Here is a 27,720-nt window from a genome sequence, read left to right as displayed (position 1 = left end):
TTTTGGATATGATTCATCTACCAGTTTTATTTTTAATGTGCGAAACCACACGGACAATGACTGCATGCCATCTCTCCAGTTCCTGTAACCCAGTGACTTCCAGAAGTACAGACCATAACCTTGATGAGAATCCTAACAAGAAACGGCAACACCACCCCCTCCTCTTACAGAATTATATTTAAACAGAAGTTTCATGATGCAGAGCTCACAACAAAATCATAGGCAAGAGCTGTCAGTGTCAAAATCGGTCCCATTCAAATGGTGTGCATTGTATTACTGATGATAATATGACTGTGATATAATTAGGGCACTACACAGGATTTAGTAGTAGTAGTAGTAGTATGCCATCTGCTTTGCTAATCAAGATCAGAGCTCCACTGTGAAAGGCAGACTTTGCCCTAAGAGTGTACATCCTGAACAGTATAGAAATTGAGATGCAAGCATTTCATTTCTTCCACGCTTTTTAAGTTATTTCACTGTCTCAGTGGACTACACACCGTACTTTCAAGTACATCATGCTGTATCAGAGGTTCATTCCTACAAGAAACCTTAACCTGCTACTGAAAGCACTGAATACATCCTTGACACGTCTTTATCTTAAAAAAAAAAAAAAAAAAAAAAAAAAGAGAAAAGGATGGTATTCTAACAGTGCAGCTTGTGTATCTGTTACTAGGGAAACACACAGCAAAGAGAAAGAAACCCTCAGTATCCTTGTCATTTGGATCTTCCAGTGGAGAAGCAGAGCTTGTGTTAAAACAATGGAGGCATTGTTCAGCTTTTGGGATCTTTTGCTGTCCTCGCTGAATGACAGACACTTCTTTCTCCCCCTTGTCCATCTTGTCATCTCTGAAAAGGAGAGTCACTTGTATATTCAGAATTGGACTGCTGGTTATTTTTTTTATTCCTCATGTAGAGTTTAATTCCTGTTTGTCTGTAACCTGGTCAGTTCCTAACACCTAAACCAAGATCACAGCATGTCTCTCAAGGTAAACAGCAGAGAGAAACCCGCTGTTGCATTCTCACCTGTAGAAAAGCATATACAGCAGCACTAGTAATTCAAGTTTGCACTTCTTTGAGTCAGTACTGAATCAGAGCATCAGCAAGACTTTAGACAGCGCGAGAGGTACTGCAGCATTTGCCGCGTTTCAGCAGCGGGACCCTGTGCAGCTACGATCCCCGAGGAGGGCTGCGCACGTGTGGTATCACTGCCTGGGAGGCTGAGGGGTTGTGTGCTGTGGTGGGAGCTTTGCCACCAGTTTCAGTGAACCAGTGAGGTGTCGGGTGAGGTGACTTACGCGGACGGACACCTCGCGACGTGGGTTGGGAGGACTACCTGCAGAGATCAATGTTTCCATCGCGACTTCCTGCTCGTTGCTTAATATTCCTTGTTCCTAATCCTCAAAAAGAGGATAAAAGTTGGAACTACGGTAAACATACTGTGGTATAGTACTTAGAACCTGTAAAATACAATATAAGTATTAACTGTTATTAAAAGGTCGAAGCAATTACTTCTAAAGCATACTTACAGGAGTATTTTTATAGGCAACTGTATGGCAGCTGCGTAAACAGGGTATAGGATCAGCCATACCAGAGGACAAGAGCTGTCCATCTAGTCGCGTATCTTTCGACTAGATAGAGAAGAGCGGACTAAGAAGTCAATCTTGTTAAGGGAGAGTAGTAACAGGCCCTTAAAATGAAGTAAAAGAAACAGCTTGTTAAAAAATTGTGGAAGCCCTTTATGGGATATTTTTAACAGGCTGGGGCTGTTTTTCAAGATGCATCTTAAGATTTATGTACTCTTTGCACTGTATCAGATTTAATGTAATTTCTCTGCTAAACTATGCTACATCCCTGCCTCTTTCTCCGTTCCAGTTATTATCTTGTTGTACGTCTTCATCATACGCCTCATCTAACTCCTCTGTGGGAACTGGGTTCGGAAGCTCGATTCAGTGCACTCTGCAGCGCAGCTAAGCAAGGCAAAAGGATTATCACCTTCCCCTTTTTTCAAGGCTACAGCGACCAGCACTGGAGCTAGATGATGGGAAAATTGCAATAACAGCCCTACTGGAAAAACTCTCACAGATGTTTGTTTCCTGCTGTTTTGCCAAAATGTATTTCTTCATTGTGCAAGCGTGACTTTTTTGTACTATTCTTCAAGAATGGACATTAATTTGCCATTAAGAAGGAAGAAGTGTATGATAAAAAAAAATGTATAAATGTGAGTTATATTAAAAAATGCATAGGCAGAATAAAATAAACTAGTGCATGGTTTATTGATTATAGCCACTGGGTGAATTGCAATGGATTCTATTTCTCTAATATTCTGCAAAGTACCAAGGGCCCTTGGGTAAAAAACCCCACCTGATAAAGATTTGAAAAAACCAATATGTCAGTACTGACAAGAAAAGGAGGCGAAGAAAATTTTATTGATGCTGCATTTATGTAGCATGACAAAAGAGCCCTGCCTCGGGGTACGAAGTATAAATGACAGCTTCGCCACAGGCTTCCTCAGTTTGCCTCTCTATACGCTTTGTCCGTGGAAACAGAAGAGTACAGCCAAAACAAACTAGGGGCTAGCTTTTATTTGCTTTTTTTAAGGAAAACACGGTGATCGTAACAGACCTCAGATGCTTTGGAAACTACTGGTATTGCGAGTCGTATTTTGGTTTCCTCAATCTTCAAAATTGTTCTCTTCTACCTTAAAACCTGTGTGTTTTTTTCTTTGTGAGCGATGAGCTCTTCCCAAAACTCCCTTTCCGGAAACAAGTGCTCTTACCTATCCTCCTTCTCTTCCAATCTCCAACTGGGCTTTTTTTTTTCTTAATGGTTTCCCGACAGCACCGAACTTTCAACAGACCCGTGTCATCTTCCAGGGTTTTACCTACTTCCAGCACAAACGTGGCAGACGAATACCTTCTGAGGAGAAAACACGAAGTCTGAGCAACCCTACGCTGCTTCTCACAGAGCCTCCACATGAAAACCCCTCTGGAAGTACCCCGGGGGGAGCCCCTCACCGAGCCGGCGGCTTCGGCTGAGCGTTCACCTCGCGTTCACCTCGCGTTCGTCCCGCTCCCCGGCGCCCGCAGCTCTCCTCCCCGGCCCCCGCCAGCCGCCGCAGCCGCCGGCCGCCATACCTCAGCGCGCGCCGGCGCCGCTTCCCGCCTCGCATCGCCGCGCGCCCGAGGCGGGGGGAGGCGGGGGGGGGCGCTCGCTGCACGCGCCCAGGACCACGCGCCCGCCGGCCTCGCCGTGCGCGCAAGGGCCGGCGGGGGCGGAGCGAGAGGGGGGGCGGAGCCAAGCCGGCGCGCTCGCCCCGCCCCCGAGCCGTCCGTCCCCCCCCCCCCCCCTCCACAAAGCCCGGGGGGCGGAGCGCCGCGCGCCCCCAGCTCGCGCGCGCCCCCCGCCGCTCCTTCTCCCGCCCCCAGGGGGCGGGGCGGGCGCGAGGGCGCGCGCGCGCGCGCGGTGATTGGCTGCCGGCGGCGGTGGGAGCGGGTTTAACGGCCGCAGCGCCCCCGGGCCGGGGGAAAACAAAACAAAGGCGGCGGCGGGCGGCGGCAGCGCAGCGGCAGCAGGATGCCTCGGCCGCCCCTCGGCCCTCAGGGCGGGAGACGCGCGCCCGGCCCCCGCCTATGACCCCTGGCCGCCGCCGAGGAGGCACCTTCGAGGCGAGGGAAGCCGCCCCCCCCCCCCCCCTTTGTTTTTCGGTGAGGGCCCGGCGCCGAGCCCTCGCCGGCCGCCGCGGGAGGACCGGGGGTCCCGCCTGCCCTCCTGCCCTCGCCCCCTGAGGGAAGGGGGCCCGGGGGCGCGCTGCTGCTCGGGGCGCGGGCTGGGGAGCGGAGCCGGCACGGCGCGGTGGTGAGTACCGGGGCGTGCGGGGAGCCGGCCCCTCTCCTTGTTCTCGGGGCCGGTGTGTTTTGGGGTGGGGGGCGGCTCCCAAAGGAGCCCCGCGTCGCACCCCCGGCCGGGGGGGCCGCGGTTTCCTGTGCGCGCGGGGCGGGGGGCCGCCGAGGCAACTTTGCTGGCGGGAGGAGGGCTCGGGCGCTATTTATAGCGCCTGGAAATGACGGCAGCGCTGCCTGCCTGTAGCCTCCTCGTTACGGGGCGGGCGGTGACGGTTTACATAATTGAGGGGGGGCGAGGCCGCGCTCGGCGAGCGGGGGTCCGGCGGGCTCCCCCTCGCTCTCCCGCGCCGCGCGGGGGCCGCGGGAGCGGAGCGGCGGTGCCTGCCCGGGGCCCGCCGGGGACGGAGCCGGCGGGCCGGAAGAGAGCTGCTCCGCGTTGGGCGGCCGCGCGCGGCGGTCCCCCGGCTGTGTGCCGGGGGCAGCGAGCCGATGTCCTGCGGGGATCGCTGCGAGTGGGAGAGAAGAGGCAACGGCGTCACCCGCCGCGACGGCTTCGTGCTCTGGCGTGAGGGAGGAAAAGGCTTGAGCGCGCACGGAGCGGCTGCTCCTTCCCGGCAGGGAAACCGAGGTCTGTCTCTGCCCGTAACTTTCTCCTCGCAGCCTTTTTTCCTGTTTTTTCTCGAAAAATGAGGCTCCCGCGTCTCGGTCCTCAACTTTGTCAGGTTTTTCCTGCTGGAGTAATCGAGTCGCAGCTTCCTAGGAGCGCGCGGAGGCTTCGTCCGGCGTCGTGGAGCTGCCCGGAGAGTCCGACGCGCGTCTCCTGCGCTCCTCCGAACGCTTTTTCGGAGCCCGGGAGTGACGGCCAGGCCGCTTTCTGACCCGTTTTATTTCTCTGAACGCTTGTGTGCGTGGCCATCCCCGCGCAGGCGGGGCAGCCGCTCGCTCGTCCCTGCCGCCGCCCGGCAGGCAGCTCGCCCCACCGCCCCGGCCCCGCTCCGCCCGAGCGGGGCCGCCCCGTCCCCCCCGCCACGCTTATCGCTGTTTGTTTACACATCCGGGAGCCGCGCGGGGCGGGGCCGCCCCGGCCCATTGGCCGCCCGGCGCCCCTCCCCGGTGACGTCACAGGGCGGGGCGCGGGCCCGCGCCGTGCCTGGCGGCGGGGGCGGGGGGCAGGGGCCGTTCGTCCGCCTCGGGCCGGGCCGAGGCCTGCGGGGCCTCCCCGGGGCGGGGGGCGTCCCCGGGGCCGGGCTGCTCTGTGCCTGCGGCGGGGACAGCCGCTTGCGAGGGAGGCGGAGAGAGCTCCTGCCGCGGGCCGCTCCTGCCGCGGGCCAGCCGGTGCCGGTGCCGGCGCGGGAGGGGTTCGCGTTGGTTTGGACTGGTAGGTGCAAATACAAGTCATGGAAACTAAAATGGAATTTGAAGTGGAAAGACAGCAGCCCGTACGCCTGCCTTTCCACTCAGTTTTGCGCTGTCTTTCAAATTCTTCAGGAGCCGTAGCTGTCGGGCGCCTGACCAGAGCACAGACCGTGCTGTTGGCGAAGAATAGGAAAGAAGTAGCTGCCTCGGGTTCTCACGCTGCTTTCCCTAGAGTGCTGACCGGCAGCCGTGGAGCCCGCTGCTGCTCCCAGCTGTCCGAGTGAAGTGAGACTGGGTTTGCTCACCGGTACTAGAGCAAGCTAAGAAATGGTTCACGTTTTGAATCTTGCCTTTAGCACCAGAAAGCAACAAGTTCTGTGGTTCTTAGGGTGTAGATCAAACACTTGGGATTGGTCTCTTTTTGAAGAGAGCAAGACCAAATACAGTTTTGTCAAAAGAGCTTTGGAATTCTTTCATTTCTGTAGTTGGAGGACTTGGTATACTGAGCCTGAAAGAGTCTGGATTGCCTTTAGAAATGTGATTAAAAGAGTTTCTAGGAATGCCTTGAAGAAAAATGTTTTCCTCTTGTGTTCAACTTGCTGAACTCCTGCAAGCGTTGAACTCATGTTTCAATTACTGATCAAGAAGGTCTAATCCAAAGTCAAAACATCTTTGCTTGCGGTGCCTTTCATTCTGAAACCTTGGGGCTTTTCCATTTCTGTGAACCTAAACAGGATCTGTATCTCTCGAGCATGGAATGTAAAGGGAACCTCACGTTTAACTTCCAGATTGTATTTCTTGTGTCTTCTTTCTCCTATAACCTGTTACCTCTAATAAATGTGGCTTAATATCTAGCTGTTCTAGAAAAGCAAGCTATTCTTTCCAAACACTGTAATCATTCTTCCTTTTGCAGTTATAATTAAATTATCTTGCGACAATAGCTATATAATATTTGTTTAAATGACTGTATTAATAATTAAGTTCTGCTCTTCATACTAACCGGGTTAATATTTCAAACATATTCATGTACCCCTTATCAAATCTGTTTTCCTTTTCAGTGACTAACAAAAGCCCAATCATTCTGATGGGTCGATATGTGCTTTGGATGGCAGCTTGTTCCCATTGTTGCTTTATTTTTTTGGATTGTATATGTTCTGCTACATGTCTTGTTTATGGCTTACCTCTGCCTTTGCAATTCTTTGTGTAAGAAATTTTCTTGTAGTAAGTCCTTCAGTAGTTCTTGAGTCTTTTCTCCTGCTGCTATCATAAGCTTAAGATAAAAAAAAAAAACAAACAAAAAAACCCCAAACCAAAACCCTTTAAATCTTGCTGTGGTTGTCTCTTGTGCTAGGCCTGGTGTACAGATTACTTTTTCAAGACTTCTTTTGAAGCACAGTGACTGCTTCCTATAACCAGTCTTTAATTTATGTGGCTTTCATTATCTGCTCTATTTGTATTACTAGTATCCTACTGCTAGAAGAGTGGTTAACTGCTGCCCTGCACACAGTTTACAACTGTGATAAGTGTACTGCATGCTCGTTTTAATAGCTGGATCAAGATACTGTAAATTCTTTATATTGGCTCTCATTTCTGTGTTTGTGCTATTGACCTACTCCATCAGTCACCTGATAGCTGATGACATAAGTGACTGTGCAGTGTTCATGTTTGGATTGCTCATTAGCTTGAGGCATACAGCGTGGTAACTGATGGCCTCTGACAGATCAGTAGATGTTATGAATATTTAGAATCTAATTTTCAGAATTCTAATTTCCAAGAAAGGCTTGCTTTCCAGCATAGCAGGAAGGTCTGGCCTTCTCTGTTTATGCATATAATGTCTCTTAAAGGCACTCTGAGGATTAACAATGCAATTGGGTATTCTCTGTGTAGAATTTAGCTCTTATTATCGACTGTGACTTTTGGTAGCATTCATTAAGACTGTTTGGGTAGAATGAGGAAGTATCTAATTAGCTTTGATCAGGACACTAGTCAAAAAGGCCTTTGCCTAAAGGCATACATCTGCTGAGCTTGAAAGAGGAGGAGACACAGATTCCCAAATAGGGTGGCAGCATCTTGCTTGGTATTTGACTTAAAGCCAGATGTGATACAGCAAGATTTTTGCTGAAAGCCCAAGTGCAAATACCTATTGTATGTTTATGGTTGGACATAGCAAGTGTTTTCCAAGATGCCTTGTCGCTTACTATATCGGAACTAACCGCTGGAACTTCAAAGACAATTAACTTTCTCTAATCCCCTGCCTTTTTTCTGTAATCTTCTGCATGGATGTCTTAAAGACTGTACCCGGTATATCGTAGAAAGTGCTTGTGTTTCATGGAGAACCGTTTGAATCTCCTTCATTAGAAATGTGATGGAGTAGACGCCACTAGTGGAACAGAACTGCTTGTCGCTGTGTTGAATGGAACTTGAATTGAGCAGCTTCGTAGAAGAAAGGGGCCCGTAGTGTAGCCAGGCATTTGCTCTAAATAACTTTGCTTTGTCTCTAGAATTGTTGAATAACAAACTTATTCTGGCCTTGTTGTAAGCTGCTAATTGTTGTGCTCTTTTCACCTACAGGTTGTGACTGTTTCTCTTCTGTCATTTGTGTGGAAAGTGCCACACACACTACAGAACAACAACGGCTTTTGCTTGCATATTCCAGTGTTTCTTTTGTCAGCGAGTTCAGCAAAGTTGTAATTCTTCAAGTGCCAGCCCTGAGCTGAGTGAGGAGCCACCAGCAGAGATGGTAAAAATGACAAAATCAAAAACGTTCCAGGCTTACCTGCCAAACTGTCATCGAACCTACAGCTGTATCCACTGCAGAGCCCATCTAGCCAATCATGATGAATTGATCTCCAAGGCAAGTGGTTTGTTTAGAGACCTCATGAATTATTTCTTAACCAAAACGGTTATCACTGTATCACTGCTCCCAGTAGATATGGGATGCAAACTGATGCATCCTTCAAAGTATCTTCCCTGGGTTCACTCTTGGGTCATACCTGTTGTGTACTGAGAACTGGATATATTCTGGAAACTTTTGAATGTGACATAAAGGCTGATCTGATATATTCCCCATATTAACAACCTCTCTCTGCTGTCAGGTAGGTACTATTTGTGAGCGGTCATATCTGAAAAGTCTGCTAAGGAAAACTGTCAGAACAAAACATGGATCTCTGGGTAGGGAAATGATTCTCGTTACGGTTATGCCAGATAAAGATTATTTTTGACTGTATTTGACTGAAGGTCACAAAACTGGCTGTTTCCAGAATGTTCCACTGCTATTATGGAATCTGTAAACACATTGACTTCTGCTGTATACCAGTTCCTAAGGAATATGATTAGCCACAGATGCTCAAAATAGTTGGACTGTCGAAACTTAAGCTTAGAGGATGTGTGAATCCTTGAGACAGGCTAGGTCTGTCCTTCTTACCTGTTGCTGGAAGAAACCAAGATTTGTGATGTATGAAATACATAGGAAAACTTGAAGTTTGGGCTAAATACTTGACACACTGGTTCATTCTTTATTTCAAATAAGCTCCTGATGGATTTGCTCTTCATGGTGTCCTGGAGAAAACACTTCAGTTGCTTTTCAAACCTCTTTATACAAATTGCTTTCTATATAACTATTTTGTCAAATAAAATTTTTAGTGGCAAACCCTTTATAACTAATTTTATCTGTTGCTTCTGCCTGTTTCTGTGTTTAGTAGCACTAAGGTGATGCTGCTCATGAGTGGTGAAGAGATGGGGGGGTTGAGAATGCTGCTAATTCTGAATTGAGGCTTTCTTTGGGTGAGGAGAAAGTATACCTGCTTGCTTATCCCTTAGAGGGTTATCAGGAAATGGTGGGTTTCCCTGGTACAGTTTTTCTTGAGTTACTAATCTTTTTGATCTTTGCTTAGATCTCAAGACAACTTTTTGACTGAAATAGTAAAACTGGTGACAGTTCTTGGCAGTGTTACTGGTTGCTTACTTCTGCTCTGCCTTTAGACTCTTCCCCTAAACAATTCTTTCCATCAACTTAGTACATGTGTTGAGGCATGGAACTGCAAATGTGACACTAAATGTGAAACAGCGAGCTAGTTACATATATTAAAATTATGTGAAGAAATTAAGAGGGAGGACTTGTTTTCCTTGTATTAAGCTGAAAAAAGTTCCTCACTTTCTTTATAGTGATCTTATTTCGTTTTAAGGTCAGCAAAACCAAGAGGAATATTCAAATAGTAATGGGAATCCATTTGAATTGAGTTTGTTTCCATGTTGATTTCAGAATTTGAGTATAAGGAGTCTTTTTGGCAACACTGGATTCTAAATTACAAGCAATCACAGCTTCATTATTTACTACATGTTCTGGGCCAAAAACTAGTGGGAGGGGTTACATCTTTCCTGAACTTCAGGTTGTAGATGCCTACAGGAAGAGTGAAACTTTGCTAGCTGTGTCTCTTGAGATGTATAAATTAATCAAGAAAATGCAATCCACGCTCACATACTTACTAGGAAGCTCTTCTTTTGGTGGACTTAGATTTTTTGCATGTCAGCAAAACTGCCACAGCTACCACATGAGCCACTTGTTCTCCAGGGTCTTGGGAGTTTGGTCAGCAGAATATTTTGAATATGTTCTTAAGCAAATCATGTGTTCATATTACAGCTTCATAAATAATTTCAAACATTAAAAAAATCACATTTTCAATTCAAAGAACATGGGGAACTCTTCAAAAAATCTATCTAGTAAATAAAAATTACTTCTAAGCTATTTCTGATGGTGTTGGGAAGGGTGTCAGATATGGATTCTGCTGCTCTTCTGGTTTCCGTAATTTTCAGTGAAGACATCTTACAAGAAGTTTCTGTACTTGTAGGTTGACCATATGCTTATTTGACAGCTGATCCATATTCTGTTGACTTAAGATTTCTTGACCATATTTTATTGTCTAAATCTGTGTGATAATGAGAAATACATTTCAGTGTGAGGTGTATCTTTTTGTATGTTTGTAAAATAAAAAAACATTTCTCATTGTATTTTTATTTGGAACATAGCTTTAAAAAACCCACCCTTCCTTAAGCTTAACTTGTATATATTCCAACACTGGAGAAGTTCTTCTCATGGAGACAACTGCAAAGCAATAGTGAGATACACTTGGATCATTAAAAATAAGTAGTGGTGTCCTGGGGAGTGGCAGGGGGAGTGATGGGAGGAAATAAGGTTTGATTTGCTTTAAATGAAAAGGTAGGTTAACCTGGAAAATAAAAACTGAAGAAATATCCTAGACAACATGTGTAGACATAACTTAGAAGTGTAAAAGGACTAACAGATGAGCATACGTCAGAACTGGTTTTTATATGAATCTTTTTTCTGAAGTTCTCTTATAATGTGCATCAATGAAAGCACTTTGTGTAATTAAGTTAATGAGAGAGATATTGTTATTTATACTAACAATATCTAGAATCCTAGTTACTAGAACTACCCATCTGCAGCAGAAATACTTAAAATAACCTGAAGTATGGCAAGTTGATTCCATACAATCTAAAGTTAACTAAGAACAGTGCAGTTCCTGTGCTGTCTTGGATTGATGGATGGAGCAGAGAATTGGACTGCTGAACCTGATTTTTTTTTTTCCTCTGCTTTACTTTGAGGGCCTAGTTTAAAGCTCTGCATAACACTTACTAAATACAATTTTTGGTTACAGATAGTTTCACTTTTTCCAAATGCTTACTATACAATCTCACTCCAGAACCCCAGTGCCACAAATACTCTTCAGCAGACAAAGGCAAACAGTATGTGATACCTAGTTGTAACTGCTTCATTTGGGTGTCGTCCCCCCCCGTGTTCCTGGGTGCGTGGTGATTGTGGCTTTCTTCTGTGTGGTCAGGGAACAAGAGCCAAAATACATGGTGCACTCTTAATTTAAAGCAGCTATAACTACCTTTCTAATGTGCTTTGAGGTATAAGCATTTGTTATAACCGATGCTATAATGTTTCCAACTTCAAGAAGAAAAGATAAGCTATGCTATGAAGTGAGTTGTGTTTCTCTTAAATGTTGGTCTGTCATGGAAAAGCAAAGAGTGCTGCGTATTTCTGTCAATCATCCCTTTGATTCTGGTCCTCAGAATACCAGACTTCAGTACAGATCTGCAGTTCTGCTTTTGAGACTGTTGATGCCAATTGTCTGACGAGAATGGCAGCGTACACGAATCACCTTTTCATTTTATTTCTGTTCTGTTTGAGCAGCAGGATCTCTTTCTTGCCTTAGAATTAATCATGAAGCTCTTTTTTTCTTGTGCCCTTGCTGGTGATAAAATGGCAACCGAGAGTCTTGGCAATGGCTTAGAAATAAGAATGCATGCTAATAAGTATAAAAATGTGCTACCTGCACAAGTGAATTCATCATTATCTGTAGTTTTAGTTTTCTCTGCACCTATGAAAGGACTCAACATGTTGCCTAGTGTTGAAATCGACTTGGCTGTTAGTGATTAGAGCATACACTTCCAGATATTTTCACTCTATAACCTTGTGTTTTCTGTGTCTAGGGAGGAACTTTGGGAAAGGGGAGGGGTGGGAAGGCTGGTTCAGATCCAGGAGGTCATGAGCAGTCAGGATGCTGACAAAGGTTAGGCTGTGCAGCTGAACGCACGCACACCCGTGTGAGCAGTTGCCGTAATTTGTAACTCCAGTCATCTTGGGGAAAACACTGATTTGAAGGATATCTGAGAGAACTGACAACCTGTAGATGACTCTTAATTCAAATAAGTGTAATTCTGAAGTGGTGTTGGGTGCAGCTTGGGCACTACTGACTTGCATTGTTAACAACTCTGCAAGTGCTGGATTTTCTGGTTCTTTGGCGAAGACTTCAAAGTGAATGTTAAACATTTTTTAAAAAATACTATTGGAAGGAGTATACCGGTCTTCACTACATTGGGGGGCACTCAGAGGACAGGAGAAGAACCTGCAGGTTTTTTATTTCTTTAAAGAAGCAAATGGCTATTTTTAGAGTCATATCCTGCTATGACTACAGGCACAGAAGAGAAGTAACCTCTATCGGCAAGCAACCACAGGCCTTAATAAAGGGCAAGGCAAAAAATTGATGCCATAGGGGGCACTTGTTGGATTTAGCACAAACAGCATGTAAAAAGTGACCAAACAGTATATGTTAATAATAATTTTAAAAATCCCAACAATTTAAAAAATTGACATAATTAAGTTTTGAGTGAAAACTTCTGCAAGACTCTTAGAAGTCCGGGGGAGGTTGTCACTTGTGTGGCCTGTACAAAATGTTATATGTATGCCGCTCTTAAAGTGATTCTAAAATAAGTTTTGTTGAAGGGCTTAACTGAAAGAGCTTTCTTCTGATTTGTTTGTAAATGGTAGAGAATGTGCAGTGATTATTAGCAGTAGTTAATTTTACAGGAGACAAATGTTGCTTGAAGAGCCTAAGTTCCAAAGCACTTGAGAATGGCTTGTACCCTCTAAGTTCTAGTAATTGTTTAGAAATTCAGTCACGGTCCAACAAATTACAAAGAAATAAAAATACCTAATAGAAATCTTGGAACCTAGTGGATATATTGCAAATGATAATGCTTTGTTACTTGAGGTTGACCTGCTTGAAAGACTGTTGAATTGTCTTACAATGTGCCTTAATGCTGGGGATGGAAGAAAATCTGGATTGCTTTGTATAGATGCCTGTATAAATACTGTCACTTTCTTCTGTCTCATTCATTGCAAAGCATATCTGACCAGAGGGGGAAAAAGTCATATGAAGTCATAGACAAGACTAGATGTGTCAGTATTTTCAAGAACAAGTTCTGCATGAAGGTATATATACGTAACTGTCGTTGACCTCACTGGGAAATCCTTGCACCTTATGGGTAAAAGAACAATCTTGGTGGTTAAATTTAGTTCTCCAAGGCATTCAGTATGACTGCTGTTATATTATTGATGAGGAGGAGAAGTCTTCAGCTTAAATAGATGCCAAAACATTTTTAGCCTTGCTTAGCAGTCTGTGTTTTTGTCCTCCACTGTTCAACTGATGAGTTCAAGAGGAATTTTTTTAAGGGTTTATTGTCTTTAAGTAAATGTGCTGTTCTTGGCTTGATTCAATTTGGTAATCCCCTTTGCTTATGATATAAGGAGTACTTGGAAGGATGGTTGGGCCTGTTGTATGCTTGAAGGCCATATTTGTTCCCTGCTGAAAATGTTGAGAGTGGGCCTAATTTCATAAATATTTTGGTGATATTTTTTTTCTCTTAGAGGCTTCTAGTTTTTTGGGTTCTGGTTTTTTTCTCTTGGGGGAAGAACATAGTTTTTGGAAGAGAAGCAATCTTTGGCAACCATCCAAGAATAGATTTGAAGTCTTAAAGGAGCTAGAAAGTGTGCAAGGGAAGTGTTCTACTCTACAGGTGTTTTGACATAATTATTTCTGAAATACTTTCAAGATGCTGTATAACTCAAGATACCTTTGGGAAATACCATTTGCCAAATCTGCAGGTTTGGGGGTGGAATTTTTTAAGGTTATTATCTACACATTGAGCTTTATAACTTGCTTTATTAAAATCAGTAAATAATTGAATGAAAATGTACTTTCAAAAATTTTTTTTAATAGTTATCATGGAGTCGTCTAGAACTGGGCTAGTAAGCAGCTGAGCAGCATTATTGCTAGTTGTCTGCAATATTGAGGAGTTGGATCTCTTTCTTCCCTGATAATTTTTTTTGTCTGTATCTTCTGTTGAATTCAGTTTTCTGAATTTATTTTGCAAATCCTGAAGTGACAGGATATCCTTACAGTCTCTGATGCATCTTACTGAGAAAGATAATTTCAGACGTCAGAGCACTTGTGTGTGTTTCTGGTTTACCTTAAGAATACCACCCCTAAGAATACTGTCTTCTGAATTACTCAGTAATATTTCTTTGAATTGCATATTTGTTCAGACTACTAGTTCAGGTTGATCTATCTTCGTTTGTAAAGTGAAATCTAGCAAATGAAAGGAAACTGAAGAAAAGGAAACAAAAAAAACCCTATGGACTTATTTAATTTCTATTCTTTAAAATTATTTTTCTGTCTTACCAGCAGCTTGCAAGCTGTGCTTGAGGAAGATACTGTTAATGCCATTCTGACTTGCTTATAATAATGCCTGCCATACCTTTAATACATGCTAAGATGGCAGTTTCTCTGGATATTTTCTGCAGAGCATGATCTCTAGCTGCACAATCTAATCCCATCTGTAGGGAGTAATTAAGTACGTAAGATTTCTAGTAGCTTCTCTTCCCCCACCCATGCCCTTAGGTATGCCTTAGGGCAGTAAATACATGTTCTGCTTAACTGATACTTCCTTTTCTCCTGGGTAAAACAGCTAATCCTGGCGTTAGAGGTAATGACGAGTTTAACTTAGAAGCATAGATCATTCCTAATTCTGCAGGTATGTACTAGTGTGTAAGTGAAACATTTATGAAGTTTCTTTACTGCAAAATGTATTAATGACAGAGGTCCGTCAGATGACTTGAAAGATCATGATACCAAACTATCGTTGCAGCCGACCTTAGTATAGTTCCTAAGCACAGTTAAACGGTTTTGCTTACACTATCAGACATACTAGATACTTTCAACTGTGCTGAAACAAGAAAAAGTTACGGATCTTGTAGATCTTCCTGTAGGAATGGACGGCTAGTCAAAGATGTGGATTTTCTAGGGCAAAAGTTAACTCATAAATCAATGCAATATTATTAATTGAGGACCATCAAAAAGCAGACTTAAAGCAAGTTTGTTTTAACTGCAAATATTAGTTGAACTGATAAATTTCCCAGCTTCTAAGTAAAAATCCTGGTTGATGTGAGTCATTATTGATGGCAGTTGGTCACACTTGCCACTGTCTTCTAATTCCTCTCTGCTGGGTGAGACACCTATTTAAGACTCAGTTTTAATAGAATGTTGTGTTTTAGTTATGATTTATGTATAGTGCTAGCAATTTTGGCAGTGATGAACAAGTCTTGCAAAGTAAAAGTTTGCGTTTGCATAGGTGATGTTTATTCTTCAGAAGAGCAGTTTGTCTGGAGACTGGTTTGAACAGTTATGCCTGTTAGTCCTTGACACTGCCATTTAAAATACTCTCATTTCCTTTGAGGAGTTGACGCACAAGGCATTAACCTGTCAGTCTCTTAAAATTCATATCAGTAGAACTGAATCATACAGTGCAGAGTGTGAGAAACTTAGTGCTGGTAAAAACAAATGTTTGTTCAGTACTAATTTTTTCCTGGTTATGCAAAATACTCTGTTATAGCCAAGTTACAAGCTTAGCAAGCAGTTCAAGTGCCAAAATGAGTTGTCCTCTTTTCATTTCTAGTAATAGGATACATCAGGAAGTAGAGCTCTGATAATAAATCTTTCTTATACCTGTTACTAGGTGGATACTACATGTAAATCAATGTACTATGGTCAAGAAAACGCATATGTGACAGATGTATACCTTTTTGTGTTGTTTGAATACAGTTTTGGGGGAAAAAAATCTCCGCAGCTATTAATGTGAATAAGGAGCTATGACTGCCAAGCGCTGACAAGTTAAGAAATTCATAAGAAAAATTAGAAGGCACAGGAATTTAAAAATTGATATCTTTACGGTGGTTTTACTTCAGTCAGCATCTAAGAGCTCCACATGGATGGATTGCAGACCATTAAATGCTCAATGGCACATCGATGTGGTTTGACACGGGTTTTAAAGGAAAATCTGAGCTGCCTAGACCCAAGTTCTGTATTCCAGAACACAGTAACACAAGTTGCCACAGGCTGCTGTCAAGTTATCTGTGAGTGATGTAAACATGGAGGAACGCGCTTTCCCCAGCTGGGCAAAGAAACAGTTGTTCTGTGGCATGTAAATATAATATTTATCCTCTAAACATGTATGTAGGTGAGACAGATGAATCGGCCAAGCTCTGCTAACAGGAAGCTAGAGAAGGTGGGAACGGAGGAGCTTTTCATGGTGGGATATTTGTGAACAGATTTTCTTTCTAAAACCACTGTGCTAGGAATAGGTTCTGTTTTGTGTTGCTTTTCCCTCCACTCTACCCTGATAATCCCGAAAATTAGAAGGTAATGAAGATGGCCATTTCTGAGGGGAAAAAACCTAGGAGATTACAGCATAGTTAGGGCAACAAAGAAAAGGGTGCAAGAAACGTCACCTTTAAAAATACATCAGGAAAAAAGAACAACTCAAGCAGTACTTTCCAACCTGCGGCTTGTATTTCGTTTGGCTAGAATTTTTTTCAGCTTTTGAAACCAGAGAGGGGAAGGGCTTCTTTTTCTGCTATTCCTGGCATCCTGTTACTGCCCTCTGCTTAATTTTGAGAAATGCAGGGTCAAAGGAGAGCTTTTATTAGGTGATATTAAGTCAAGACTAAACATAAACTTGGCAGAAATAATTGCATGAAGTAGTTCAAAAGGTCTCCTGACTGTTGATTTGTTCTGGAGTCTTTCTCTTTCCCAGCTAGCTAGGGAACTTCAAGTATGGCATATAAGTAGTTTAAAAAGTGATTGTATAGGACCAGACAAGACCCCCATGTTAATCTGTATGCGATTGGCATGTGTAATTACATGTAAATAGAGAAGCTAGCACATGATTAATTTAAAAGGAGAGAGTATTCTTTGGTGCAGTTTGAAAAAAGATTTGTGAATTCTAATTCACAACAGAGTTTTTAAAGCAAGGAGAAATGGCTGCAACTTTTTTAATTCAAGAATTTTTACAGTAGCTTAACCAAAAATAATGGTCATCATGGCTTTGAAAGTTCTTTTTCTTAATTTTGGGTACATGGAACAAGGAAGTTCTAGTTTAAGTTTACTTCTTAATGAGTAAGAGGACCTTTAAAGTGTTTCCTTTGCTTTTTCTTAAATTTGGGGTTGCACAACTGTAGTTGTCTCTGAATTCATACGTAGTTGACTTAGGCTAGTTACTAATTTGTTAGTGGGCAGTTTTTGAGAGTATATACGTGACGAGTTTTTGTCTTCGCCTGCAGTAAGCATTCTCTGCTTCGTTGTTGCTTGTGAGACACTGGCTCTGATTCAGAGCGCACTGCTTATTCTATAGAAACTACAGACTGTAGGCTGTGTACCATTCTGCCAGTTCTGTGATGCGTTTTTAAGAATCTCAGGAGAAGCAGTGGGTTTTTTGTTTGTTTTAATGGTAGGTGTAAGGATTACTTTCTGGCAGAGCTGTTCAGACTCTCTACTCAACTGAGTCTCTCCTTTCAGGGTCAGTCCTACCTCAAGTTTTAGCTTTCACTGTACTGCATAGCCTATCTTTTTTTTTTTTTCTCTCCTTGTGAAAAATAAGACGTGCAGTTCTGGCTAATGGACAGAGTAGGTTTTCTTTTGTCTTTGCTATGGATGGAGAAATATGTTCTCTGCCCAAAAATCTCCATTTAATAATTCTTTTCAATGGTTGCTAAAATAATACTAAGATATTAATGCTATAAACTGTGAAGTAGAACTTCTCATCCTAAGGTGTGATTTTATGAGTAGCTAAGGGCTGTATGTAACTACACTGCCACCGTTGCTACTTACAGTAGTCCAGAGTCATGGATTTCTTTCAACATTCTTGGTTGCAGTATATAATCTGGTTAATGTTGATCAAAAAGTGTTCATTTATATACATTTCCCTTTTACATCTTTTTTTGCAAACTGTTCTGAGTAAGTAGTTAAGATACAGCAGTTACTGGTGGTGTGTTTCTAATCATTAGACTGGCAAAATGTCTATTTTGTTGTCAAGTGACTTCTGATGATATAACGAAATACATGTCAGAAGAAGAATCCATTGCAGAAAGGTCCTTCTGCCTATGGTTCCATGCCTAATGTTACTAAAACCACTCAAAAATACTCAAGGTGAGATTTTCCTTCCGAAAACCTTCCACGTTAATCTAATGTAGGTTTCAGAAAAGTTGGTCTTTGATCTTCAATACTAGAACTGCAAGGATTCTTCAAAACAATTGTACTTTCTCTTCAGCGTGGATAAAATTGTTAATTTTATTTGAAAGTAGGTTGGGGAAGGGAAAGTCTGGAAAAAAAGAAATTAAGACAGTTTAGGGATTTTTTTCAAATGGAATTCAGTATGGAAGAGAGAAAAAACTCCATTTCAGTCTGATCTTGTTTGAATGGGAAATAATGCCGATGTCTAAATTATCAAGTAATTCAACAGAGAAGGGACAAACCAACAGGTGAAGGCAGTGATGTGTCGCACATTTTGAATGTTTCACCTGTGGCTGGATCTAGTCTGCTCACAGCTCAAGGCTGTCTGATCGTAGGTTCAGGCCTTTGTATCTTCATTAGCGTTTGTAGGGCTAATGTAGAAGTAGAAGAGCTTCAGGTTTAGTTCGGTACAGAAGGAGCAAAGATGTGGTTCACAGGCGCTGAAACGGCTCTGCAAGCCAAACCAACCCCCAGTAAGTGTGGGTGATGAGGGGTTTTACTTCAAAACTGTGCTACTGCTCTGAACTAAAACATTAATTTAGATCCAGCCAAGAAACTCTCACAGTCATCTTTTGTCCATCATCTATCAGGAATGTGAGAGATCTGAAAGCATATGGCTGGGCTTAGGCATTTGATGATAACAGTTGTTTTATTAAAATAAAGCTGAGCTTATAAACTGATCAGATGCATTTCCTGAATACAGTATGCTGGTTTTATGACTGGTCCAGAATTTCACTGGTTTTACGTCAAATGATGCAATGAAACTGAAATAAATCATCTTTTGGGTGCAGTGGGAGAGGACAGAGGAGATGGAAATAATTCCCTTTGAGTTAAAACCAGATTTTAATTAGGATGAAGGATGTCTAGGAGAATGAGAATTGATATCTTGCAGAGGGGTGGGGAAAAAGTATGTTTTGTTTGCATTACGGACGTCTTATTTTGAACAATAATGCTTAGCAACTTAAAACCGTTGCTAAAGACCTAATGTGGGTGAAAACTTTGCTGACCAGGCTTTCCTATAAAGAATTGGTATAAACTTTTAACATAAAGTAATTCATTTGAAATAGTTTATTTCTGTATCATGTTTATATGCTTACTAACACACCCTTCTGGAACTATTTTTTTTGTTTGGTGGGTTTTAACAAATGCAATTTTTTTTTTTATGCAGTCCTTCCAGGGAAGCCAGGGACGAGCCTACCTCTTTAATTCTGTGTAAGTATCTTGTTATGGTTATGCACACTACCTACAGAGTGTAATTTTTTTTGTATGCTTCCTAAGTGGAAAACAGTAGGTATTAGCGTAGCTGCACTTTGCCCTGTTCTGTTTAACATTGGCTTTACTCACAAGCAACAGTTATTACAGTGCTACTGAGCTGATTCGTAAGTACCCCTGTGCACATATTGGTTTATCTCCTATTTTAAGTAATTCTGCTAATAGCTGAGAGTTTAGGGGAGGGTGTTAATGTGAAATTCCTTTTGTGTGTGTAATGGTAAGTGTCTTGAGTAGAGGTTGCCATTCTGACATATTCCCGAAATCAAAATATATTGTGTGACTAAATTTGCTTTGGACAACTCTGCTGTAGTCTGAAGAAGAATTTTCCAGTGTGATAGCTAGATACATTTACAGGTTAATGTTCCAGTAAACTTGGTACATCTTAAATGACCTTGAATATTGCAAATGTGCTAGAGGCAAAAGGTCTCTGTGATCTTATCAAGCCTAATATTTGCAATTTTAGGCACGTCCTACCCATGATATAAGGCTCTTTGAATTTGCTACTGGATGTATTTTAAGTTTCTGATATGCAGGATTGCATTTTTGTCTTTATTTTTCAGCAGTTTATTGTGTTGCAGCATTTTGGAAAAAATAAATGCAGTTAAGTGTCTTAGTCTATTTTAGACCAGGATAATGGAACTACAGCTGCAAAGGATTTGATTGCAGATCCTTGAAATTCTTTTTATATGTAGTCGTTCAGTGGTGACTTGGAACTTCTAGTATAATTGTAGTAGTAAGAATCTGGTAATACAATAGCAAAAATGCCAAATTTTGCTCTTGTATAACACTGTCTAAAAACTTCATTTAGTCTTGCCTGATGTTTTCTGCATTCTCTTATTCATGAAAAAGCTAGCTCGATGCAGTACTTCATGGGATGCTTTGTTTTTGTATTGCTGTTTGTTCAGCATGGCTTAGTCTGCTGATCTGCAGCGAAGAAATATTTATGAGGCTTTTTCCTTGCTGCTATTTTGGAGTTGGTTCTAAATTGAGCTGTTGGTGCTGATTTACTGCTACAGACTGCCATTATAGAGGTCTGAAATTGTTTTTGAAGAAAAGCCCGAAACTGTAGAGGTGTCCAGTTACTGCTTAGTGTTCTGTTCTCTGAAAGTTTAACTGTTTAGCCTTTGTTGATAGGAGTAAGTGGGCATCACCAACAGTTTGCTGTTTAGACTAGCCACTTGAAAAACAAAAAACAAAACTATTTTTTCTTCAGTGTAACAGAGGAAGTTACTTTTACAGCATTGAATAAGTTAGGCACTTTTTTTTAAACTCTTTTTTTTTTTTTTGTCCTCTGGAGAAAAGGTGAGTAACAGGTAAGAAAAGAAACGCCCTTGTGCCGTTAATGTAGAGTAATTTCTCCTGGTTTTTTTCAGGGTAAATGTGGGCTGTGGTCCAGCAGAGGAGCGAGTTCTTCTGACAGGTTTACATGCTGTAGCAGATATCTATTGTGAAAACTGTAAAACCACTCTTGGATGGAAATACGTAAGCAATATACTTAAGTCTTTGTTAAATGTTTATCTGTTGAAGCACAGCTATTTGAGTAGGCCATTGAGCAGCACCTATACTGATAGTTTAGGTGAGTTAGCTCTAGTGCTTTTGTATATATCAGACTGTAATGTAGTTTTGCTTCCCTGCACCTGCTGGAATGTTGTAGTAGATAACAACTTTATTCTGGACTGCAAAACAAGCATGAGCTGTAGGTGCTATTACAGCTATCTAACACTTGTGTAATATCTTTTTGCAAAATTACCAACCACGTACACTAAAGCGGATGGAAGAAATTGTCAAAGTGGGTCTTTAATTTCTTGGGTTGCACAAGTTGGTTCATATAGCAAAAATATGAATTACAATGAATGGCACTGAGCATGTTTCCACTGCTTACAACTAATGTGAACTCGATTCTGTTGTTTGAAAAGTTATCTGTGCACTTGCACAGTTACCTGTAACACTTGCAGCTGTGTTGCAAGTTTGATGTTTTGAAAATGTTAGATTGTGGGTGTTGCATGTTGGATTTTCATTGATTCAGTATAGCTTCAGATCTTACAGAAAGAAGTTGTCCTAATGCATTCCCTCTGGATGATTAATATAGAGGAGAGCTTTCAAAAAGCTTCCCTGTTCCCTCTTTTCATTGCTTCTGGGAATAAGAAAACTGAACACAGATAACGTGCCATTTCCTAACCTTCACTTAAAAAAAGCGTTATAATTCCCTAAGCAGTGAGAAACCATGGAAAGTTCTAAAGCAAGATCTGTTGTGCAGTGGATCTGCTGATTCTGCTGATGAGAAGTTTACTCCTATTTCCCTCTCAACCCTCTTCACCCTCTCTTTCCTCCCTCCCGCCCTTGATTCGGTGTAACCGATATGGGATGTTAACTGGAATGTCTCCTGGTTTGTATTTGTAATGCAAGTTTGATGTTTAAAATACTTAATTTCCCCAGCTTACTTCAGTGTCTTGATTTTTCTTCTTTGCAGGAACATGCTTTTGAGAGCAGTCAGAAATACAAAGAAGGAAAATTTATCATTGAACTTGCCCACATGATAAAAGACAATGGCTGGGAGTGAATCATCACCTTTTTCCTTCTGTTTGGACAATATTCTGTGGAACGTGCTTTACAAAGACTAACGCAAAGTAAAGGAAGAGCTTGGCTAGAGTGGCCCTGAGAATATCACTGAACTCTCAAGCCTCACAAATGAGTAGTGTAGTGTAAGTGGCTATTTCAGGCCATGTTTGCCTTTTCTCCTTGTGTAAGTTCCCTCTTTTTGTACGTGTATTATTGTGTGAACAGTTGTTTTGGAACATTTTGGATGCCCTTTTTCTAAACTCTCTCAAACTAGAGAAACAGTTCACTAATTGAAAACGGATTTTACTGGTTAGCATCTATCTCTGACCTATGCCTTTAATGCTACCTTCTGCTGTGCATGCTTCTTGCCTAAACACCTACACTCCAGTCCTGTAGAAGTTCTATACCTGAGCAGTCCGAAAGAATGTATGGGATGGGGTGCTTTTTTATATGTAGCAATTTCTGATGTGTTTGGCAGTGAAGAGGATGCAGTATTGTAGTTATTCTTTTTTAAATTTGAGTGTACCACAACCTATCTCCATCTTGTAGGCGAATTGGTTAAAGGTACAGTGCTCACTTTAAAAAATACTTCAATTGCACTGACTGAAGTTAGCAGGTCTCAAGTTGTTAGGAAAGATTATGCTAGAGGTTTGGTTTCTTAATGAAATATCTTAGAAGGACTTTAAATGAGTAATGCTATAGAATATGTTCATTTAAGACCAACATATTCCCTAAGGAGTTTGCTGGTAAGAAATTTATAAAACTATAGCTCGCAAGATTAAAAAGGCAGAAAAATATATGCATCTTCTATTTTGGAAAAAAAAAATTAGTCGGTGTATTAAAAAATAAAAGTTTTGGTACTGTACCTTTGCCAGTAACAGGGACTTGTGCATCAGTAAAGTTTTATGGCTGGTTCCATGTAACTGTATAGTCCTAATGCACTGGACAAAGAGGTTGATATCAAGGAAACTTGTTGAAGTATTCTGCTTCGGCTACATTTGAACAAAAACATTTATTTTTGTGAGAAATGGCCAGAGCCTATGGCATGAAAATTAATATAGTACCTGTAGGAAAAGGAGGGGTAATAAGAGGGAAGGGAAGTTTGACTCAGTTTTTCATAAAATAAAATAACAAGATAGTTTTTAAAACTTGGGGGTGGGGAAAGGGTTTCTTGGTTTGCTGGCTAAATCATCCCCAAGTACCTTTTTATAATAAAAATTTATATGAAACTGACGTTCTCTTTTGTTCTCACGCAGTTTCTTAAATGGGAATGAGTTAGAGAAACTTCTGGAAAGTGTATGCACAATATTAGCTGTTGGTATCTGTGCATGCAGATTCTGAGCAACTATGAAAGAAACGCTCTACATAAATTTGCTAACTTTATTTTCAAATTAAACATTCTCTGAAGACTTTTTGTATTTTAATCCTTTTAATGCTTGAGGACAAAATGTTTGGAAAAAACCCTTTAACACTATATAAGTACTATAACTGAACCATATGGAAGCCTTGCAATACAAAATCATTTTCTCTCAATAACAATTCTAATATGGCACCTGCAAAATTAGTCCTAGGTGCTGTTGCTGCTGTTACGTTTTTGGGAATCTCTGATAGGCTTTCTGAACTCTGCTGCACTTTAGAAATTTTGTCATACATGAAAAATTATGCCAATGGGTAGGGGCAATACAAATCTTTAAAACCAGCTTTCCGGTGTCTTTGTGGAGAGGAGGAGAGAGAAGAGAGTTCGCCCATGTGTACGCGTTCTCTGTGATGCAGGCTGGCTAAACTGCATTCAAGATGATGTAGTGATCTATACCTATGAATTAAAGATGTAAGAATTAGAGAGGTAGCTAAAGCTGTTGGGTTTCAGTCCAGAGACCTGAGGCGGTACAGTCACGTTCAATCTGGATTTTGTGGCTTACACGTTACTACTTCATGTTCACATCACCAGGCTTCGAAGTCTCCTTTTTAACAATGGCGTTGATGCAAGATGGGCTTGGGTGTTGCCTGTCTCTTGATCTTTTTGACCGGGAATTCTTGGGATTTTGTTTTCCTCCGTTGTAATGTATGTTGCCTACAAGGAAGGCACTAAAACTTCTATCAGCAAAAAGTTTGTGTTGGCTTCAAAGTCCAGTTGCAATGTTGATACTTGTGAACGTGCTTACGTGAAGTTTGTGTACCTTTGGGCTTTTCTTATTTCCTGGCTACAGACATGTTGAAGCAGTACACTGGACTGAAGACAAAAGTAATGTCTGCTTTTCAGTAGAGAGTTGAAATTAAAGAAAATATGTAAAGTATTAACGATTTTTCTCTCTAAAATTGGGGGTTTGGCTGTCTCTTGTTAGTAAGTTAATGCTGTCTGTAACACAGTCTGATTCTTACTTAGAAATTCAACCTCTTTCTTCAGTGCATTATTTGTATTTCAAACTGGACATTTTCACCAAAACCTTAATTAACTTTGATGCCAAAGGTTGGGACTTCATCAAGTGCTTAGCACATAGAGCTTCAGACTACTGGCATAAAGAGTTAATGATCTGTATGTGATGTTTGTGGCTTTTAAGAGAACCAAACAAAGCAATATTCTTTTTGGTCTTTTAAGAGTGGACGCTTAGAAGGAGTAAGGAGTAGAACTAGTACAGAACTGCTATTTCATGCTGCCGTGTAACAATTCTTGAGGCTCATTCTATTGAGGGAATATGTGAATTTTCTTCCTATGTTGCTTGGCAGCGTCAATGATTATTTTCTCCCCTTGTAAAGATGTAGAGAGTTCTTGTTATTGGTTTTGGTGAAAGTAGAATCCAGATAGCAATGGCTGCTGGCTGATGTGAAGAGGTCAGTCTGGTCACTGAACCCTCCAGCAGTCATTTGAAAGAAAATAAACTTACTTGAAAAAAAATTTTACTAAAGCATTTTCCCTCTAACCAATTTTTGTAATATATTAAAGATTATATTTAAAGTTTGTATGTGTTTGCTCTGGGCAAGTTTACTTCCCCTCCAACTTGAGCACTTTTGTTACTTGTACTGGTTATTTTTATTGTTGGTCTTAACATTTATTTTGTATTTTGTTTTTTATAAACTGTAACAAAAAGCTTTTGTGAACCTTTGTTTCTTGCTGGCTCTTTCTTGGACCAAATGAACTGACTATGAGCTGGCTTAGAAGAACTGTTCATTGGGATGCATAGGAATTTGCTAGCAAACATGTACATGTATTGAAAGTTTTTTTTCCTCTGAACCTCTAAAGCCACGCCTGTCCTAAAGTAATCGATCATAATTTGATGTGACTTTAGTAATCTGACCACACATTCTCTGTCTAGGTCCAAAATAATGGCCGTAACAACGGTGTTCCAGGACTGAGTCTGCCTCCAAACACTAGAGTTACTCTTTGGCTGGTCACTCTAAGTACCTTTTTGATTAATAAGAGGCAATGCTGCCATCTGTAAAAATTCTGTTAAGTTGCAAACTTGCTGTGAAATAAGCTGCAGAATTTGGTGAGGGGTTGCTGACACATCAACCTAACCACTCTTGCTGTATGCTTTTAGCAGTCTAGTAATCTCAATTTTATCTGCCAGTAAAAAGGGCCAGAATATGAATTTCCCTCGTTCGTTGTACGCTATACAATGACAAACTGTATTAATGAAGTTTGTTATAATTCCATCTTAACTTCCCAGTTGCAAGGCCTAGTATAACGGCCAGAGTGGTATGCCTCGCACGCTTGCAGTCTTTCGCAATCCGGGGGAGAGGAGGGGGAATACAGTTTATGGAATGTCTTTGAGTCAAAATCTGGCCTCAGAGGTTCTGACAAAAAGCATCACTGCGCCCGTACCCAAATGGTCATCCGTATCTCTTGTCGGTGTATCAACTTAGTGCAAGAGTTCATGAATGCTGTGTACCATTTCCGGTGGACTTGCGCTTCCCTCCGAGTAACGCTTGTAGAGCTTTTCTGCACGCTCATCTCAGCAGTCAGATTGCAACAGTAGTGACCTGCAGTCTCACAGACCAAATTTTGAACATCTCCATTCTTTGATAATGGCGATGAGTGGAAGAAGCTGTCAAATTCTTGTTAAACTTTTTGGACACTTTATTGTACTTCATTGAGACTCATGTTAAGCCAACCAGCAGTATAAACGCTTACTGCGAAAGGAACAGACACTTCAGAGGTTTCTGTTAAAAGGACTGTTACAGATGGTTTAAGGCCTAAAGCATGAGTCGTAAATGGCGGTTGAGTTGTGCCTCATGGTTTCTTAAACTCTTTACAATGCTTTCTTTTACAGGTGACATGGCTGTGTTGCTGTTTTGTCCTAGCAATACTGTACATCATTTGTTGTTTCACTATATTGTATCTACTTGAGGTATCACAATAAAAGCTTTCGATTGTTTTGTTGAGTTACTTGTTGGTTTTGTGCTATCTTTTCTTGCTAATTAATTATCATTCTTTATTCTCTGATGAGGCCAGAGAGAAAAGCCGGTGCTCTTAGTTGCTCTTAAAAACTTATAAATGTGGGTTGAATCTGATTTTTATGTGGTTTTAAGACTGCCACTAAACATCTGGTTTTTTCCTTTCACTGATCTTTCCGAAACATCGAAAGTTGTGTTGCTGCTTTTAGAGCTGTTGCCCATTTTGAGCCAATCATGCAAAGTGCTTTCAAAAAGAGAGTCAGTCTGTGCATACCCCAAAACTAACTTTCAGAGAAACTGAAGGAAGTGTGGGTGTGCTTTCTGGTGCGTTATCTTGGTCGTCTGTAGACCAGAGGAGCACTCTGAGCACCGGCGCTCGATCTGCTATTTCTGCTTTGGTTGGGAGGAACTTCTGTAGTTCCTCTAACCAGATGAAGGGTCTTCTCACGCGTTAGTGGAGTCAAAGTCCCCGCTGTGAGTCAGTCACAAGGATGCGATGAAGATTGGTCTTCTCCATCCAAGAGCCCAGGTCATGGTGGGCTTCATAGTGACTCGGATTTATTCCAGCTGTGTATTTGCCGGAGGCAGTGTGCTGCGTGCGTAACTGAAGGGCTCCCACCAACATCCGCATGCAAACTTTTCCCTACGGACCACGTCGGTGCGGCACCAGCTGCCCGTAGCAGCAGGCATGACTGGCGCTCGCGTTCTCCAGTGGAAAATCTGTGCAAAACAGCAAGTTTGGGTTAAGAGGGGGTGATTAAGTAGGAGGGAGATGATTTCTGCGCTAAGCTGGCTACTTGCCTACTGTAGCCCCAGCGTGTGGTTTGCTCCTTTAGGTGAGGGGACGCTTGGCTCGTGTTCAGCCCGGCATCCGCTGTAACCCCCCGGTCCTTTTCAGCTTGCAAATCCGCTCTGTGACACTCATTGATGGTTTAGTAAATTGCTAGGCCAAGCAAAGCGGTGTTTTCTCCTGGAGATTCGTCTGAAGATGGTCATTTTGGTCTTAACGGTTGTGATTACAAGAGGAAAGGTAAACTCGGACTTTATTATGAAAGGCTTCATATTTGAAAGACTTCATATTATTAATTTGGAAGACTTCAGCCAATACCTCAGTTTAAACAAATCCCAAAAAAAGCTCTGTTTACTGATAGTAAAAATATCCTTTAAAATTTCTTGAAATCAAGGGACTGTTGCAGTGATTTAGTTTACTCTTCTATATAATAACGGGCGTAGGATTATCCTTAATCACGTTAAATCATGTGAAATAAATAATTTTCAAGGAAGTGCTTTACATCAGACTTGCTTGCTAGTACAAGATGTCGGTGCGTGCTAGGTAATATTAAAGCGTTAATGAAATTTTCCTGGAA

The 27,720-nt window shown here is 41.8% G+C and overlaps 1 protein-coding gene across 3 annotated transcripts; it reads left to right on the top strand.

The window, feature by feature from the left end:
- Window positions 1-3,468: 3,468 nt before the first annotated feature.
- YPEL1 (yippee like 1) lies at window positions 3,469-26,341 on the top strand. Of its 3 annotated transcripts, none has more exons than XM_072880628.1 (5): window positions 3,469-3,855; window positions 7,770-8,052; window positions 19,299-19,342; window positions 20,776-20,884; window positions 21,873-26,341. In XM_072880628.1, the coding sequence occupies exons 2-5, from the start codon at window positions 7,936-7,938 to the stop codon at window positions 21,960-21,962; spliced, it is 360 nt and encodes a 119-aa protein (XP_072736729.1). In that variant the 5' UTR covers window positions 3,469-3,855; window positions 7,770-7,935; the 3' UTR covers window positions 21,963-26,341. The 3 variants fall into 3 exon arrangements, with proteins under 3 accessions (XP_072736729.1, XP_072736731.1, XP_072736730.1); XM_072880630.1 differs by lacking the exon at window positions 3,469-3,855 and adding an exon at window positions 4,090-4,470; XM_072880629.1 differs by lacking the exon at window positions 3,469-3,855 and adding an exon at window positions 5,005-5,220.
- The last annotated feature ends 1,379 nt before the right edge of the window (window positions 26,342-27,720 follow it).

This window comes from Ciconia boyciana, chromosome 15 (genome assembly GCF_034638445.1).
Source record: "Ciconia boyciana chromosome 15, ASM3463844v1, whole genome shotgun sequence".
Classification (NCBI taxonomy): Eukaryota; Metazoa; Chordata; class Aves; order Ciconiiformes; family Ciconiidae; genus Ciconia; species Ciconia boyciana.
This window is presented reverse-complemented; position numbering and strand designations above follow the sequence as displayed.